This window comes from Lonchura striata, chromosome 5 (genome assembly GCF_050655825.1).
Source record: "Lonchura striata isolate lonStrDom1 chromosome 5, ASM5065582v1, whole genome shotgun sequence".
In the NCBI taxonomy this organism is placed as follows: domain Eukaryota; kingdom Metazoa; phylum Chordata; class Aves; order Passeriformes; family Estrildidae; genus Lonchura; species Lonchura striata.
The window spans coordinates 2,719,739-2,737,771 of record NC_140707.1 but is presented as its reverse complement, the minus strand read 5'-3'; the positions used below and the strand labels follow the sequence as shown (position 1 = coordinate 2,737,771).

Genomic DNA, 18,033 nt, shown 5'->3' with positions numbered 1-18,033 from the left:
GTGGTGTCACAATGGCCCCTGGGTTCTATGGGGACGCGGAGTGTCAGAATGGTTTCATTGGTTCCATGGAGCCCCGCAGTGTCACAATGGTCTCATTGGTTCCACAGTGTCACACTGGCACCTTGGTTCCCTGAAGCCCTGCAGTACGGAATGGATCCTTGGTTCCATTGGGCTCCTCACTGTTACATGAGTCCTCAGTGCCACAGAGCCCTGCAGTGTCACAGAGCTCTCCTGGGTTCCATGGTGCCACACAGGGTCACCATGGCCCCTCAGTTCTGCAAGGCCCCACAGTGTCACAAGGGCCCCTTGCTCCCATGAGGCTGGGCCATGTCACAATGGTCTCATTGGTTCCATGAGGCCCTGCAGTTCCATGGTGTCCCTTGAAGTGTCACCATAGTCTCAGCAGGTTCCCCCATGCTTCACAATGGCCTCCTTGGTACCATGATGCCCCATAGTGTAACAATGGTGTGCTTGGTTCCACAATCAGAATGACCCCGTGGTCTCATGGAGACCCACAGCCCCTTATAGAGCCCCATGGCCCTTTATGGAGCCCCGCGGGCCCTTATGGAGCCCCACGGCCCCTTATGGAGCCCCACATTGTCACTGTGATCCCCTTGATTCCATGAGGCCATGCCATGCTACAATGACCCTTTGGTTATACAAGTCACCGCAGTGTCACAATGGCCCCTTTGGTTCCAGTGAGTCCTGAAATGTCATAATTTTTGGAGAATGGTTGTTGGAACAAGGCCATGATTCTATGGAATACTTGTTTCAAAAAACCTCTGTTTAAGACCCCAGAATCAGGCTGTGTCTGACCCGGGAACAGAGCTTGGGAACCAGGCTCTGTGTCTAGGCCTGGGAAACCACATTCTGTACAAGGTCTAGGAATGAGATAATAAGGCCAGGCATAGCCTTGAAGATATGCTTGTACAAGAACAGGCTGTAAGACAAGATATGTTCAACAAAGATGAAATGTCCTTGGAAGACGTGACTTAGAGATGAGAACTTAGCTTGAGAAACTTGTCTGCAGCTGTAACTGCATATAGGAGAAATAAAACAAAGACCTTTGTAAATTAACTAATGAGATCTTACTGCTGATTATGCTTGTAGAATACCTATATAAGCTAAGTGGCTTTTTGATTAAAGTTGGAGCTTGCTATCAATCATATTGATTGTGTGCCTTTTTCCCCACTGCCCATGTCACATAATGGTCTCCATGGTTCCATGAGTCCCCACAATGAACTTTTGGTTCCATGAGCTTTTGTACTGCCAACAGCCGTCTCCTTGTTTCCACAGTGTCACAGTGGACCCTTGGTTCCATCAGGTTCAATAGTGTAACATGGACACCTTGATTCCATGGGGTTGTGTAGTGTCACAATGATCTCCTTGGTTCTGCGGCCCTGCTGTGGCTGCTGTGTAACAATGGACCTGTGGTACCATGAGGTTCCATAGTGCCACCATGGTCCCTTTGGTTACACAAGGCCTTGCTGTGCCAATGGCCCCTTGGTTCCATGAGGTTCAGTGCTGTCAGCAATGATCTCCTTGGATCTGCAGTGTCACAATGGATCCTTGGCTCCATGAGGTGCCTGGCCTCCCACAGCCCCTCACAGCCCCTCATGGCCCCTCATGTCCCCTCACGGCCCCTCACAGCCCCTCACAGCCCCTCATGTCCCCTCATGGCCCCTCACAGCCCCTCACAGCCCCTCACAGCCCCTCATGGCCCCTCACAGCCCCAGCCGTGGGGCTCCTCCCAAAGGAGAAGGGGTCGGGCCCTGCTGTTCTCCTTTAATTTCAGTCCCTTCCCAGTGCCGAGCAAAGAACGGCTGGAATGGAGCCTTTCCCAGCCTTTCGCTCTGGGCTGGCTGCGGGCTGAAGCTCTGTGCCGGCGCTGGCCGAGCACCAGCAGCCCTGCAGCCCCGGCCTTTGCTGTGCCGTGTCCGTCCCTGTCCCGACCCCGCCCGGCTCTGGCAGCAGCAGCAGCCGCAGCACAGCGGGCGCCGGCCCGGCCCGGCCGGGGCTCCCGGCAGGAGCAGCAGCAGCGCCGGCCCCTTCCCGCCTGCTCCTGCCTCGGCTGCCGAGGGCTTTTCCAGATGGACTCTGGAGCAGAGCAACAAGCACCCGCACACAGCCCTGGCTCCCCAGGGCCCGCCTGTGCTGCCCCGAGCCAGCCCCCAGGGGAAGGAAGGATCGGGCTCCAGCGCTGTTTTCAGCGCTGTTTTACTCACCCTGAGCTGACAGCAGGAGGCTGCTGCTGCCTTCGCCTTGGGAATTGCAGATCACGGCTGCTCTTGCCCTGCTACTTACCACCTGAATTTTATCCATAAAACTGCAAGTGCCTCTTTCAGTTGGTGCTACCCACAGTGCTTTCATGACAGCAAAGTCAGTATTTTTGTTGCAGGCATAAAGATCAGCAGATACTGGAATGCCCACCAGTTCCTGAGCACTAAGGTGAGGGGAATTAAAGCCACACAGGTCACATTTGCAGTACTCGAACACAGCCCTGTTGCTGGTGCTGATGAAATAGAATAAACTGACAGAGGCCATTACAGAAATTGCCTCTGCAGTGTGGAACTAAATTTAAACATCCACCAGGAGAAACAGAAACCAGAACTTCTCAATTTGCTTCAATTATTCTTCCCAGCAGCAGGAAATGTCAAAGCCCAGATGTGTTTTCCCTGCTGGTGAGCACAGTGAGAGCCCAGCCTGTGCCCAGTCCCAGCGGGAGCCTGAGCCCAGCCCAGGGAGCTCAGCGCACGCGGGGCCAGGCCCAGAGCCCCGGGCACGGCCGCCCATTGCGGGGCAGCGGCGCAGACGGAATGTCCTGCGGCCCAAACCTCCTGCTCCTGCCACACAGCATCCAGCCTTCTCCCCCTCCTCCTCCTCTCCCAGCACAGCACAAATTCCAGCTCAGAGGAGGCTTCCCCAGAGTGGGCTCTGGCTCCTGCTCCAGCCTGAGTGTCCCTGCAGAGGAACAGGGCATCTTTCAGGCACTTCCACAAGCTCAGGCTTCTCATTTCATGGTGAATCTGGGATGGAAATGTGCTTGTTAATAAAGCCAAAAGCCATGGGAATGGACTAGTAATTATTAGAAGAAAAACACCTTTCTTCCAGGCAAGGTTCACCGAGTCATTGCCTGCATTTCTCCTTTTCAGATTCTTTCAGTCGGCTACTCTGAGAGGTCCAGCTTGTTCTAGTGCTTATCAGGAACTGATTGTACTCTTGATTTATGCATCAATGCACCAGATGTGGAATCATCTACACTGAACTCAGAAACAAACTCCCTCTATCAGAGCATTTTCACATTCCAGATCATTTTCAAGATGTCCACTGACAGGCTGGAGTTATTATTATTACACAACTCTCCACTTTGGGCTGCAGGCTTGAGATTATTTCTCTGAATTCAGACAGGTTTGTATTTCCTAACAATTCCTGGTACCACCTCCTGTTTTCATAGCCTACAACAGTAACAATGAAAACGTTACCCCCAGCACAACTCCCCAGTCCACCAGTTAAAGAAAGCACAAGCTGTCAACTTATCCAAACCTTTGTCCTGCTCTGCTGCAAGAGTCCAGCAGCACACAGGGTGTGGAAAGCCAAGAGAAGCTGCAGTTGGTGGCACATCCTGTGACAGGAGCTCGACCTCATTTTCCAGGAAGGGTTCTTGAGAAGAGCAAAGAGGACTATGGAGAAGATTCCTGAAAAACTAAAACAGCTTTCCAGAAGTGAAATGAAAATGAAAAGAAACAATCTGAAATATTTTCCCCTATTTATTTCTATGCTCCCCTTTTCCATCTTGTTCTCCATCTTATAAATTCCAAATGCATGTCACCTCTAAGACTGGTGACTTACCAAGTTTTAGACACTCTAACATACCATGAGCTACACACAGTTTGCCTTCCCCTGTGTTTGCTGGAAAGCAGTGCTGGAGCCATAAGAGCAGTGCTTGGGTCGGGCACGAATCCTGCAGCCAGGGAATGTGCCCCGCCGGTGTGTGACCCTCAGCAGGGAATATGCACAGCAGCGTTGCTGGGCTGGGTCTCCATGGAGCCATCCCAGGAGCAGCTGCTGAGCTCAGAAGCCATCGCAGCCACCGCCCAGCTCCAAAGGCCCTTGGCAGGGTGGGCTCCTGGCCTGGCTGTGTGTGCCAGGAGCCGGCAGCGCTGAGTGCAGGAAGCCCAGGGAGGGCACAGAAACGCTGGGTGAGAAATGCTGGGGCACAGTGGGATGGGCGAGTGCAGCCGGCCAGGGCAGAGGAGCAGCGTGCACAGGGGGCACAGCCCCAGGACAGATGGGCAGGGCTGGGCAGGGCTGGGCAGGGCTGGGCAGGGACAGAGGCACCCAGGCCTTTGTCCCTGGGCTCGGGCAGCACCTCTGGAGGGCCCACAGAAGGAACTTTCCTCGGAGGCTGTCATGGTTTGACACTGGCACAATGCCAGTGCCCCCATGAAAATGTGATCCCTCCCTTGAATGATGTGAAGTGGAAGCTAAACAGAGCAAAGCAGGCCCAAGCTTAATAACAGAAAAAAACTTTATTAAACTACTACTACAAAAGAAAAGAGAAAACTAAAGAAGGGAAAAAAAAAAGCACACAAAGATCAAATGAAAACCTTGCAAAACATTCCTCCCCCCACCACCCAACTCCAACAAACCACAGTGAGACACAATCTGGACCCCAATCAGGTTTCCACCCTCCAAACAATCGATACTCAGTCCATCGAGGGAACAGAGTCTCCCCTGTGCCACAGACCCCCCAAGAAACACACTCCACATCCTGTGTTTCCATGTCACACATGGCACCGCCCAGAGAAAAAGTTTGCCATGGTGACCCTTCTCCTTTCCATGCACAGTGCTCTCACCACCAATGCATGGATGGACAGACTGCTTTTAGGATTTTTCCTTTCAAGGATGCCCTGCCAAGAGGGGAGAAAACAACAGTTCAGTTTTTCATTGTTTGGGACCACAGTCCCCCCCATTTTCCCCTGGGGCCGAGGGCTCGAGAGCAGAGATCTTCTTCTCTTCTCTTTCCTTTCCAGGACAAGGGGGCGACACCACAAACCCCCTAACATTTCTCTGTTCACTTTTGTCTTTTTCCCAGCCGAAGCAGGTCTCTTGACTCACTGGCATCCTCCCAAAACACAGTCCCTCTTGAAGGAGAAGATTGGTTCAGGTTGTGGCTAACACGGAAAAGTCCAGCCAAAAGCCACTCCTTGTCCCCCTCCCATCTAGAATTCCTCCTTCTAACATCCCAGGGTCCAAGGTGTCCCTCTTCCTCTCTTTCAAACCGAGGAGGGGAAGGAAAAATTCACAAGCTTTCATTTCTCAAGGAAGGGTTAAAAGTCCGAACTCCCAGGGATGGCTCGATGCCCGGACATCCAGCAACTCCCACGCAACTGGGCACCTTGCAGCTTCCCCCCGCCGCTGACTGCCACTGTCTCTTTTCTCTCTCCTTCTCGGGAGAGAAACTCTGGGGTGGGGGGGGGAATGGAGATATCCCAGATTTCTTCCACCCTTCCATCTGCAGGGGCCAGCCCGGTTCCAGTCCTTCCACCACCCTTGGGACCTACCTTTCAGGCCATGGGGCTTCCCCTCTCCCACCCAGCTCGTGGCTGGGCAGGGGAGAGTTTGCACTGCACGCTGACCAGAACCAAAGAGAGCGAGTTCCCCTGGGAATTCTGCTTTTAACTCCTCTGTGTTCTCAGAGGCGTGTTCAACTTCAATTGGTCAATATCTAAATTGACCTCTTCCTTCGGGAAAAAAATTCTCTTTCTGTGTCAAACCACGACAGAGGGGCTGTACCTTGGATCTCCCGTGCCCCTCACTGAGGAGACTGGCAGGGGTTGCAGATTTTTGGCATTTGTCCTTGCTGCCCCTCACATCCCCCTGCCCCACAAACAGCCCCGAGCCACCCGTGAGGGACAGGCCCTGCTGTGCCTGGCTGGGCTCAGGGCTTGGCCTTTCTGCTTCCCCCAGCAAGCCCAGGCCTTGCTCAGCATTGCAGTTCCCTGCTCTGAGCCTTGGGCTCCCTGCAATCCTGGCCTCAAGGATCTGCTCTCACCAGTCCCTGGGAGCCTTTGGCAGTCCCTGCCCTCATTGGGGCTCTGTGATGCTCCAAGGGACTTGGAGTTTTGCTCCTGACTTCATGAGCAGCTTCTTCAGCTTTCTCTCAGTGCCTGAGGGTCCTGGACTCAGCTGAAGATCCATTGTAGGGCTCATTAAAGTACACAAAGCCCTCGGTGGGGCGGGCTTCCTCTTCCTGCAATTGTCTACAAGTTTTCAGGCCCTGTACAGCAGATTGGAGTCAGTTTAAAGATCCTTTAAGAAAAGAGATTTAATGGAACATTAATTATTTATTTTAACAGAGTATTTTTTATTTTCCAGTTCAGAGAAGAGCTGATAGAAGTGATCTTGATGCTCACTGTCTCCTTAGGAGGTCTGGGCATGTAGAAGAATGAGCCCCCTGAGGGCTGACCCTGTTTGGACAAGCTGCTCCTCACCCCCAGCCTCACCATGTCTGACATTGCCCACCTGGCACTGACATCCCTGTGCCCTGCAGCAGAACCTTGTCCCTGAGCTCTGCAGCTCCATGTCCCAGCCCATTACACCATGTCCCACCTGCTCTCCTAAGGGCTCTGCTTGCACACACGTCCAGGAGAAGTTTTCCTGTTGAGAAAGAAAGAATGGAAAAGCTTGAGCAGGTTTCCTAAACAACAAACCCCACTCAGGAGCCACCTGCTCAGTACAGGCTGCCTGGAGTGGTGTCACCTTTCTACAAGGGACAGTATGACCAGAGCTGATCTCTGGAAGCAGAATTCTCTGAGTCTCCCAGCTGAATTATCTGTCCCTGTCCTTTCCCTGGATCTCTGTTGCAGATGGAAGCTGCTGGTGCCAGCCTCACCTTTAACCTCTCTTTGGAATGCAAACAGATGTTCCTAGCTGTGTTAAGCAGGATTTGCTCAATGTTTCTATCAATCTTTTGTGTTCCACATGGAACAAATTGGCCATTTTGGCACTGAGGGTGTGACATGGAAGCAAGGAGTCAATTGTGACCCTGGGGACCCATGAAACCAAGGGGCCATGGTGACACAGCAGGGCCACGTGGATCCAGTGGTCCATTGTGACACTGTGGATCCAAGGAGACCATGGAGACACCCCCAGAACCTCATGGAACCAAGGAGTCCATGGTGACCCAGCGGGGCTGCATGGAGCCAATGGTCCATGGTGACACTGCTCGTCCAAGGAGCGCATTTGTACACTGCAGAAGCTCATGGAGCGAGGTGGGCATTGTGACACTGAAGAACTTCATGGCACCAAATATCCATGGGGATACAGCAGGGCATCATGGAACCCAGGAACCGCTGTTGGCAGTGCAGAAACTCCTGGAACCAGGGGCCGTTGTGGCACTTGAGCACCAACACAGCTGCTGCACCTTGTCCCCTGCCCTGCAGAGCTCCTTGGGAGGTACGGCAGGAGCAGAACCCTGGGAGCCTCGGGAATGCCCCTCTGGGATCCATGGCACACACTCCCAGGGGCTGGAATTCCAGTTCCCAGACAGGAAAAGATGTTCCTGCTCTTGAAGGCAAAGCTCTTAACTAGGAGCCACAATCCAAGTGGAGCAAGATCCTACAGTGACATTTCACTACCAGCCTTCCTAACTTCACCCATGGTTGTTGCATCTCATGGATTGGGAATTAAATCAGGGCAGGGTCTTTGGTGGGAGCTTCCCTGGCTCAAGGGAGACACTGAGAGAGAAACAGAGCAGGCAAAGGAAGGCAGGAGAGAAAGGAGGTGTTTGGGTTTGGAAAGACAGGTGTCTTCTAAGGAAGGCAGGAGCCTCCCCTGAAATGAAATAATGTAGGCTCTTTCTTTCTGAATTGTTATAAATTTGAAATTAAGGGGGGCTCTCAGGTAAAAATATGGGAGGAGGAATAACAGTTTTTTATTAGGGAAGAAGATGAAAATATGAACAATGCAGTGAACCAGAACAACACTGAGAGAGCCAGAATACAACCTGACACTCTGTTGAACGGGTTGTTGGTCACAGTCCAATTGGAATTGTGGCTGCAGTCCTCCTGGAGTGATAGGTGTGGTTCTGTTGGAGTAGTGATCCTGTAGAGAAGAGTGTCTTCTCCGGAAGAGGCAGTGCAAGAGGCAGCTGTTCCTCTGGAAAATCCAGCCCAGAAAAGCTGTGTTGGTGGGCCAGAATCTCAAGACTGGATGCAGGTAGGAATGCTTGGCTCCTCCCTCTGGGTGGAGCATCTCACAACAGTTCTTATCAGTCATGCTGTGACATTCAATAGCCCATTATCAGCAGATGTCTCCCCTGAGGGAGGATTGATTGTGGAAGAGATAAGGAAAACTGCCCACTTAACACAGGACAACTGCCATGCAGATGGCAAATAGAACACATCTTGCTTTTCAGTCTGGGACAGGAGGTCACAAAATCAGCTGAGAAGGCAGCACTCTGAAAAGCAAACCAGAACTGACAGAAAATGAATGGGACAGAAATCAATAATTCTGATCGTTTTATTTATTATCAAAATAAATCACAACCACCCAGCCCCACACAATTCTGATCCCACAACCTCAAATTTGGATCTCACTTCTCCCAATCTCCTTCCAACCCCATCTCATCCTTGAGACTGTGAATTGAGTAATTTTGGCATGGGGCTGAGGTGGGAACCAGCCATTTTGAGGTGGGATTGAGCAATTTTGGGGTTAGATTGAGGGGTTTCCAGTGGGATTCAGTCATTTTGAGGTGACAGACAAATCCACCTTGTTATTTGGAGTGCAAAGATATGGAGAATACTACCAGATATCCCCCAAGATCCCACAAATCCTCCAGAATATGTTCCCAAACAGTAAATTCCACCTCAAATACCTCTTAAATGGTGGGACTTCTGACATCTCTGGTCAATAACAATTTTAGTTATTTTTCAAGTGCTTTTAAGTGATAAAGACAAATTGGAAGAAAATTAGGGACAAACCAAAACCAGAGACCCCTTGAGCATCCTCTGAGCACTGGACAAAACAAACTCAGCAGAAATCAAATTTAACCCTCCATAAAATGCCTTGAGGAAGATTTGCTCTTCCCACAAGTCACTTGTATTGAAAATGCAAACAAATCCCAAACATTAATAAACCAACAACAGAGGCAATTCTGTGGCAATTCCAAATTTCATCAGTTCCAGCACAGTTCCAGCTCAGATGCTGGCAGGTTCTGATTAAAGAAAAGTCGAAATTTGTCCCAATACAGATTATTAAAAGGAAGGGAAAGGTCTGTGTAGCTGTCACAAAGGTGAGAGGGACCAAGAAAATAATGCTTCTCCCCCAAAAGCCCGTGAATTCAGGAGTTATTTGGGAATTTAGCTACTTGAGCTGGGCTTCTTGTAGGACTTTAGTAGCCTTGTGTTCCTCACCGCGTGGTGAATGATCCTTGTCAGTCTCGTTGGTATCATTTGTTCCCTTTCCTCCAGTGATTTTAACAAACTTTTCAGAGAAGGACAACAAAATATTTTCTTTACAATGGCCACCCACAAAAGCAATTTTCCTCATAAGTTCTCCCAAAAGTTGCTCAGCGTGTTATGAACAAAACAGCCTGGCAGGGACACTTGGCTCGAACTAAGTACTGACATTGAAATGTTAATTAGCTAATCGCTCCTGGGAATCACCTACACCCCCACCCAAACTAGGACTAGAATGCAAAATAAGCCAGTGGAATCATGGGAGAGGGTTTTTGGGGATGAAAAACACCCCAAAATGAAAAAGAGGGGCACAGTGGAGGGGGCTGGATGGGTGTGCTGGTTGGGGAAAAGGGAACCCCATCCCTAGTCTGTGTTTAACCTGTCACTATAACTGCAGAGAACCAGATTGGACTGGGCTGTGGGAAGCAGGCACAAGGAATCAGACACTCTTCCTGGTGTTACCAGGAGGGAAGGAGAGGGATAGCTGCTGCTGGACCTCGGCAGCAGGCTCTGCACATCCCCCCACCCTGCGGCTACCAGTGTGCCAGGAGGAAAGGAGAGAGGACGCTCTGCTGATCCGGACTTCAGATACAGACTGGACACCTCTTCACCTCTGGCTGCCAGCATGCCACGGAGACTCCAGGGACAGACTCTGCAGCCTTCTCACCCTTCGGCTACCAGAAGAAGCTACAACTCCCCCCCCGCCGAGCTGACTTTTTAATAAAGAGATGAACACTAATAAAGGCATAGACCCTGTTCATTTCAAGAGGAAGCTACATTGTAGTTTCTAAGATTTCCTCCAGAAAGAGCCACAAGCTCCTCAGAGGAGGGAACCAGGCTTTTGTGAAAGGCACTTGGGATCAGACAACAGTGCCCTGAAGTCACTCTGCCAAAATAATGTTGCAATCTGGTTAACAAAATTGTTAGAGAGATGCCTCTGCCCCAATTAAGGTGCTAACAAGACCAAATCCAAAGTGGATTTTATTGACCAGTACATGTGAGGTACAGAGAGATGGAAAGAAAGAGAAAAGGGGGGAGAGCAAGGGAGTGACAGGGACAGAAATGTCCCATGGGGCGGGGCAAGTGTGCCATTGTCCCCTGTGTGCGTGGCCTTCCCAGGGTGGGGGTTTTACACCTGAGCCAGTTTGGGCAAGGGGGGTGGTGTTCACCCCCCACCCCGAGCAGGGATTGCCTCACTGTTTCAGGTTACAGTGTCAGATGTAACCAAAAGTGTTTTCAGTCCCCATCTCCATAAACTGTTATCAACAGGTGGGGCAGTGTTCTTTATCTCTTCCATGGCTCAGCCCTGATAACACCCTCCAGGGGCCATCTTCTCTTAATGGGCCATTGAGTGTCACTGCAGCACTGATAAAATTACATCATCCCATTGTGGGATGCTCCGCCCAGGGGGAGGAACCAAGCATTCCTACCTGGATATAATCTCACCCTTGCAACACCACAACCACCTTGACTACTGGATTCCCAGAGGACAAGAGCTCCATAAGCACCACTGGACCTTCAGAGCCGGATTGCAGCCCCCAGTTCATTAGACAGCTACCACCACCCTGAGCAACGGCGTGTCAGGTTATATCCTGATTCTGTGAGTTTAAACCAGCGTTTCTGTATCATTGCTTTGATCTTAATTTTCTTATTCAATTGTCATTCTGGCTAGACTCTCCCCCTGGTTTGCTTTGAAGCCAGTACAAAACTCACTTTGCTCATCACTTGTTTTCCTCCCAAAACAGGATTTCCCATACCCAAACATTCGCCACATGGAGAAGGTTGTGAGGAAGAGGAAGATGCCTCAGGACCCACAAGCAGGTGAGGAGGAAGTCAGTGCCCCTTTCCCCCTCTCTCCTGCTCCATCTCCCAGCCCAGCACAGCCCCCGGCTGCAGGACAGCCCCGCTGCTGGTGCCCTCCTGCTGGGGATGCCCTGGGGGGATCTCCTTGCCCTTCCCTGTGGCATGGAGGCAAATACCATCCTCTCTTTGTCCTTCCTACCCCAGAGCAGGAGCTGAGGATGGAGACCAGGAAGGATAAATCCCTGCAGCAGAACCTTATGGAAGAAGCTGTTTTAAGCAACTCCACAGCGCAGGAATCCAACAGGGAGGAAAATCCCCAGCGACACCACAGGAGGAGGGGCTGCAAGCCCAGCCCAGGATGCTCTGAGGAGGAAAGACCCACTCTGGGCCAGGAAGGTGGACAGAGCTTCAGCCAGAGCTCCAGGCAGAGCTCGGAGCTGGTGGTCCCTGAGCAGCAGCATGATGGGGAGAAGCCCTACGAGTGCTCAGAGTGTGGGAAGAGCTTCAGGCAGATCAATAATCTGAAACGACACCTGATGATCCACACCGGGGAATGGCCCTATGAGTGTGGGGAGTGTGGGAAGGGCTTCCGCTGGAGCTCCCACCTCATCAGGCACCAACGCATCCACACTGGGGAGAGGCCCTACGAGTGTGGGGAATGTGGGAAGGGCTTCAGCTGCAGCTCTGCCCTTTTCAGCCACCAACACATCCACACTGGGGAGAGGCCCTACGAGTGTGGGGAATGTGGGAAGGACTTCAGCTGCAGCTCTGCCCTTGTCCGCCACCAACGCATCCACACTGGGAAGAGGCCCTATGAGTGTGGGGAATGTGGGAAGGACTTCAGCTGCAGCTCTGCCCTTGTCCGCCACCAACGCATCCACACTGGGAAGAGGCCCTATGAGTGTCCCAAGTGTCAGAAGCGGTTTCACAGCAGCTCCAGTCTCCTTGTACATCAGCAGATTCACACGGATGAGAGGCCCTTCCGCTGCCCTTACTGCAGGAAGGGCTTCAAGCAAAACTCCCACCTCATCATGCACCAGCGCATCCACACTGGGGAGAGGCCCTACATGTGCCCCACTTGTGGGGAGAGGTTTCACAGCAGCTCAAATCTCCTCCTGCATGAGCGGGTTCACTCCGAGGAGAGGCATTTCCTCTGCCCCGACTGTGGTAAGGGCTTCAAGCAGAACTCCCATCTTGTCAGCCACCAACGCATCCACACTGGGGAGAGGCCCTACTTGTGTCCCCAGTGTGGGAAGAGCTTCACCCGGAGCTCTCACTTGACCAAACACCAACGGAGCCACTGGTAAGGGAAGTCCTGAAAATTCCCCAGCTGCAGGAAGAGCTTTGTGCACTGATCCATCTTCATTCCCCATTGGAGGACAATGTTGGGAAGAGCCCTGGTGATCCATGTTCCCTGTGATCCATGCTGGGAAGACATATGTCCCTTTTCTTGCCCCTACCAATGACCTGATGTGGGATTGAAGAACATGAGGGTCTGGCCATGGCCCTGTCACTACATTCACTCCCACCTCAGGTCATTGCCAGGGGCAGGAAAGGGACTCTCTCTGTCTTTCCCTGAGGAGACGGGTGTCCTTTCCATGCAGGAGGAAACACGTGGCCAGGAAGATACAATTGATGGTGATGTAGTTTTCCCTGTAAATAGTTTTCTTATCCCTTCTGTTGTCAATTTTTTTTCTATTCCTGTTTGTTCCTCATCTCGTTGCTATTCCCAGTAAATTGTTCTTATCCCAGCCTGGGATCTTTCCCTTTTTTCATTCAATGGAAGGTGGGAGGGCAATGAGTGCATGCAAGGTTTTAGCAGGAGCAGGAAATTGAGAAATGCCATTCCTGAACCCCAGCCCGTGGAAACCGAGCATCCCAGCTGGTGCCAGCCCTGGTGGCCATGGCAGCAGCCTTGGGAGCGGGTCCCTGGCTGGGGCTGAGGGAACCTCTTCACTCTGGTGCCCAGGGACAGGAGTGGAGGGAGCGGCTGCAGCTGAGTTGGGGCCGGCTTACGTTGGATCTCAGGAAAAGGTTTTTGCCCAGAGGCTGCTGGGGCACTGCCCAGGCTCCCCAGGGAAGGGTCCCAGCTCCAGGGCTCTCTGAGCTCCAGCAGCGTTTGGACAGCGCTGCCAGGCCCAGGCTGGCAGTGTTGGGGTGTCCTGTGCAGGGCCAGCAGTTGGACTCGAGGATCCTGATGGATTCCTCCCAGCTCAGCCAATTCTGTGGTTCTGGGATCCATGACCCTGGGGATGGGAGTGCCAATGGTTGCCATGGCAACGGGCTCCAGGCCTGAGCTGGTGTCCATGGCAACCACCCCTGGCATGGGGTCTCCATGGAGCTGCCCAGGGATTGACCATAGCAACAGGGGCTGGGGATGGTTGCCATGGAAACTGACCATAGCAACAGGGGTGGGGATGGTTGCCATGGAAACTGACCATAGCAACAGGGTTTCCTGGTGATGGTTGCCTCCTTAGGATGAGATTTGTCACAGGCCCTCAGAGGGGTTCCATGGGGACTTTCCAAGAGTCTCCAGGCTGTTTTTAAGAGCTGGAGTGTCACACACAGAGACAGGGGCTCCATGGAGCCCTCTCAAGGGTTTCTGGGGATGGCAAGACCCGTGTGGTCAGAGGCAGTCACAGCCATTCCATGGTGACATCCCAGGAAACCTTGGGCTGCAAAGGCACTGATGTGTCACAGGCACTCACGGGGGCTCCACAGTGACATCCCAGGAGTCCCCAGGCTGCCAAAGAGCCGGGATGTCACACATACTCCTGTCATGTGCAGAGTGGGAGCTTCAGGCAAAAGCTTTATTTCATTATTGGAGAAACTCCTGCTGAGTCATGAGATGGAAAAATGACACCCAACAGCCACCATGGATCCTCAAACCCCTGCAGGGCCTCCAGACTTCTACAATTCCTTTTAAGAGAAAAGACTGGGAGTGACTGAATCCACACCCAGCCCCAGAATTTGTCAAAGGTTTATGTATAAATGATTGGACAGGATAGAATTGAACAATTTGTCAATGCAATTTTCTCTACAGGATTAATGATGGAATACCAGATATATTTATATAAATACAATCAGATCGTGATTAGATAATAAGCTCTTAACCAGAGTTATTTACTCCACAGTCCAGAATCTATAACAATTATAGGATATTCTGCACTAGGAAGCAATTTTGAAGTCAAGAGGGCCTTGCTGGAGTTGTTTGAGCCCATTGCAGGCAGCGCCTCCTGCTCCAGCAGGAACTGCCTTTCCTGTGCCAGGAGCAGGACAGGTCCCGCTGCAGGAACAGCCCCAGGCCAGCCCCAGCACAGGGAAGGCCTCGGGCACAAGGGCAGAGTGCCGTGCTGGGAGCTGTGCCAGGGACAGCCCGAGGCACCAAAGGCACCTTGGCAGCAGCAGCTGCTTGCAGGGCATGGCCAGAAGCCTCCCTTGGCACCCGGCCTGGTGGCCAGCGCTGCAGAGCTGCTGCCTCAGGGCTCATTTCTGGCTGGGCTCTGAAAAGCCACTTCTGCTCCAGGAGCCTGACTGGGAAGCCATTGGCCCAGCACCTTGGGGACAAGATATTATCAACAAACTCTTCATGCCAGCAGAGACAAGGCAGGGGCAGAGGAAAGGGGAGAGCCAGGCCCAGGGGACAGGGCTGCCATGGTGATGGCTGTGAGGTCACTGCCCTGCAGCAGCCTGGCTGCCCTCAGCAGACATTTTGGCCAGAACTGTTGTGAGGGCACCCAGCACATCCAAGAACCCACACAACAGGAATTCCATCCTTGGGGAGGGGAGGGGATTTCACTGGGTCAGGTTGCACACACTCCCTGATTTTTGAGCATTCCTGGGATGGGAAATCCACTTCTCTGGAAAAACATTTGCCATTTTGTGCCACTCTCATCACTGTAAATATTTCCTCCTTCTAACAAATTTAAATGCACTCTCATTCAGTTTAAAGATATTGACCATTGTTCTGTCACTGCTAGACTTGGGAGAAAATAACTTTGATAACTATTTTTCCATTTTCACAGACCTTGGGGAGGACCCAAATATCTCCCAAGATGGGGTTTGAAGGCTTCATCACATAACGAACACGTAGAGGCTGCAGGCTCTGGGCTCAGTTGTGTGCAGACTGAGGACAGAACAGGAGTAGCCTGGGAAGGATTGAAGGGTGGTTCCACAGATGCTGGAGTTTTATTTCATTGCATAAAACAGCTGGAGAAAGAAATAATGGCACCAAAGGTGTAGAGTGCCCCTGCCCAATGAGGTGGGAATTTTACCCAGACACAGCATCCGGCGAGAGCGTGACTTAAAGAAGATTCCACCCCTCCACGCTGTGGGGTGTGCCCTTGAAAACCTGGGAAAAGACACTCTACCCTATCTGATCAAATGAGGAATGGCCCCAGAATGTTCTTCTTTTTCTGTACCCTTATTGGCTTAAATTGTGCTGCAATGTCCCCATTGTAGTTTTTTCCATTGATTGTCCTCCTCAATCCACCCCTTTGCAGTCTCCTGCTCCTCTTAATATTGGACCTTGATCCTAAACTCCACCCCTACCCTGTAATATAAAAGTCTTGACCCTACCACCTCGTTTCTTGTGTATGTCCCTGGGAAAATGAAGAATCCTCAGTTTTCTAAACCAAGACCTGTCCTGTTGCCTTCCTTTCCCTGTTGGTCATTGGTGTCTGCCTGAGGTCTGAGACTCTGGGGCCTGGGGCAGTTGTTGTGCCTTTTGCTGCAGCAGAACACAACAGTGCTTTCCTCCCTATGGAAAAAATAACCGTCCTTATCTATGCAGAAATTGCGGGAATTGGACTTCCAACTCCCAAATTCCCTATATCCAAGGGTTGCTTTCAGACAAAAGCTACCAGGAAAGAGAGGTCTGGTTGCCCTTGGCCCCTGGTGGCCGCCTTTCATCTGCCCCTCTAACGCTGGTGCTCCGTGCTTTCCTTCCTTTGGAAAGAACCATCCTCCTCCAAGTGTCCATGTCTAAAATTTGGATTCCACCTATAAAATTCCCTATATCCAAGGGTTGCTCCCAGACAAAATCTGCCAGTACCATCAAGTCTGGCTGGCCTTGGCCTCAGGTGGCTGCCCCTGCCACACTGGGGCTCAGTTCTTTCCTTCCCATGGAGATCACTGTGACACTGTGGCACCTCATGGAACCAAGGGGCCATGGTGACACCGCGGGGCATCATGGACCCAGAGACCATTATGACTCTGTGGGGCCTGATGGAACCATGGAGACCATTCCTACCCTTCAGGGCCTCATGTCACCAAGGGGGCATTGTGACACCTCAGGGCCTCCTGGAAGCCTGCAAGCTCTGGCTGTCCTTGTCCTCTGGTGGTCACCTCTCATTCCCCCAGGAAACATTGGCACACTGTTCCTTCATTCCTGTGGTAAAGAACCGGCCTTCATGTCCAGGGACCATGGCCAAAATTAGAATTTGGCCTCCCAATTTCCGTAGATCCAAGGATGCTCCTACACAAAAGTAGCCAGGACAGACAGGTCATGCTGGCCCTGTCATCTGGTGATTTTCTTAGACTCTGAGCTGAATGTTTTCATTTGAAAACACCTTGGAGAGGGCCCAGAGATCTCCCAAGGAGGGGTTCTGAGCCCTTGGGCACATAGCCACTACATATGGACAAAGGAGCTCTGTGCTCTGTGCTGCCATGGTGGTTTTGCATCACGGAAGGGATGTCCTGGGAGAAGCTTCTAGCAGTTTCCTCTGTGTCTGACAAAAAACAATCAGTAATTAGCTTTGAGAGCTGACAGTCTGTTAAAGCACTAAGGAAGCTGCAGACGCCTCTGTGCAGACACAAGTTACAGATGAGAAAGCCTGGCTGGGTCTCTCTCCCTTCTGGCCCCACAGAGGTGCCGAGGCCGGCCCAGCCCCGTCTCGGCCGTGGGGCCGGGCGGCTCCTGCCGTGGGGCCGGGCCCCTTCCCAGGGAGCCGCCAGGCGCCATCGGCTGCCGGGCAGGGCAGGGGAGGCCGCGGGGCCGAGGCCGGGCCGTGGCTGCGGGTGCTGACATCTGGCCCTGCCGAGCCCTGCCCCGCCGCCAGCCCGGGCCCGGCCAGGATCCGCCGGGCCCCAGGAGCAGCCCCGGGCCGGGCCGGCTCGGCCAAGGCTCTGCCGCCCTTGGGCTTCGCCCGCAGCCGGCGGGCAGGGCAGGAGAAGCCATCGGCCCCGGCCGTGCTGCTGCTGGGCTCTGGCCTGGCTGCTGAGATCCTGGCCCTGCCCCAGCGCGGCCCAGCCTGACACAGCCCCAGCGCAGCCGCTGCAGAAACCTCCATGGCAAAACAGCTCCGGCCGCAAGCACCGAGCCCGGCCGGGCGCACGGAACCATCTGCAGCCCTGGGAGATATTGACTCTGACAGTGCTGCCATCCTCCCTCCCGTGAGAGAAAAGGACACAGGGCAGGCACACAGAGGAGCAACATGAACACACCGAGGGCAGGGAAGGGGAAGTTGAGTCCCAGATGGGAGGGATGAGGAGATGCCTTGATCTTGGGGCTGGAATCCTCTTGTAAAGCTATGGAGAAGGATGTCACTGATGCATCAGACTATCTTTTTCACTATAATGCATTGAAATTATGGGGAGATGACTTGTTTCAGCAAAGGCCTCCATGCTAAAGTAAGCAAATGTTGAAGTAGCTGTGATCCAATGAGAGGTTTGAACAGAGAAAGGGAGAACAGTGATGAGACCCTGTGCCCTCAGGGAGAGAAGAAGACCTCTGTTCCCAGAGATGAAGATGATTTCAGAAACATATGAA

General features: G+C 52.5%; 1 protein-coding gene across 1 annotated transcript; it reads left to right on the top strand.

Annotated features, from left to right (window-relative positions):
- The first annotated feature begins 10,862 nt into the window (after window positions 1-10,862).
- LOC144248440 (uncharacterized) lies at window positions 10,863-13,080 on the top strand. Its single transcript, XM_077790608.2, has one exon. The coding sequence runs from the start codon at window positions 11,234-11,236 to the stop codon at window positions 12,569-12,571; it is 1,338 nt and encodes a 445-aa protein (XP_077646734.2). The 5' UTR covers window positions 10,863-11,233; the 3' UTR covers window positions 12,572-13,080.
- Window positions 13,081-18,033: the final 4,953 nt, after the last annotated feature.

Coding starts and splice junctions, on each gene's coding strand:
- LOC144248440 (XM_077790608.2), top strand. CDS start 11,234: ATGGAGAAGGTTGTGAGGAAGAGGAAGATGCCTCAGGACCCACAAGCA.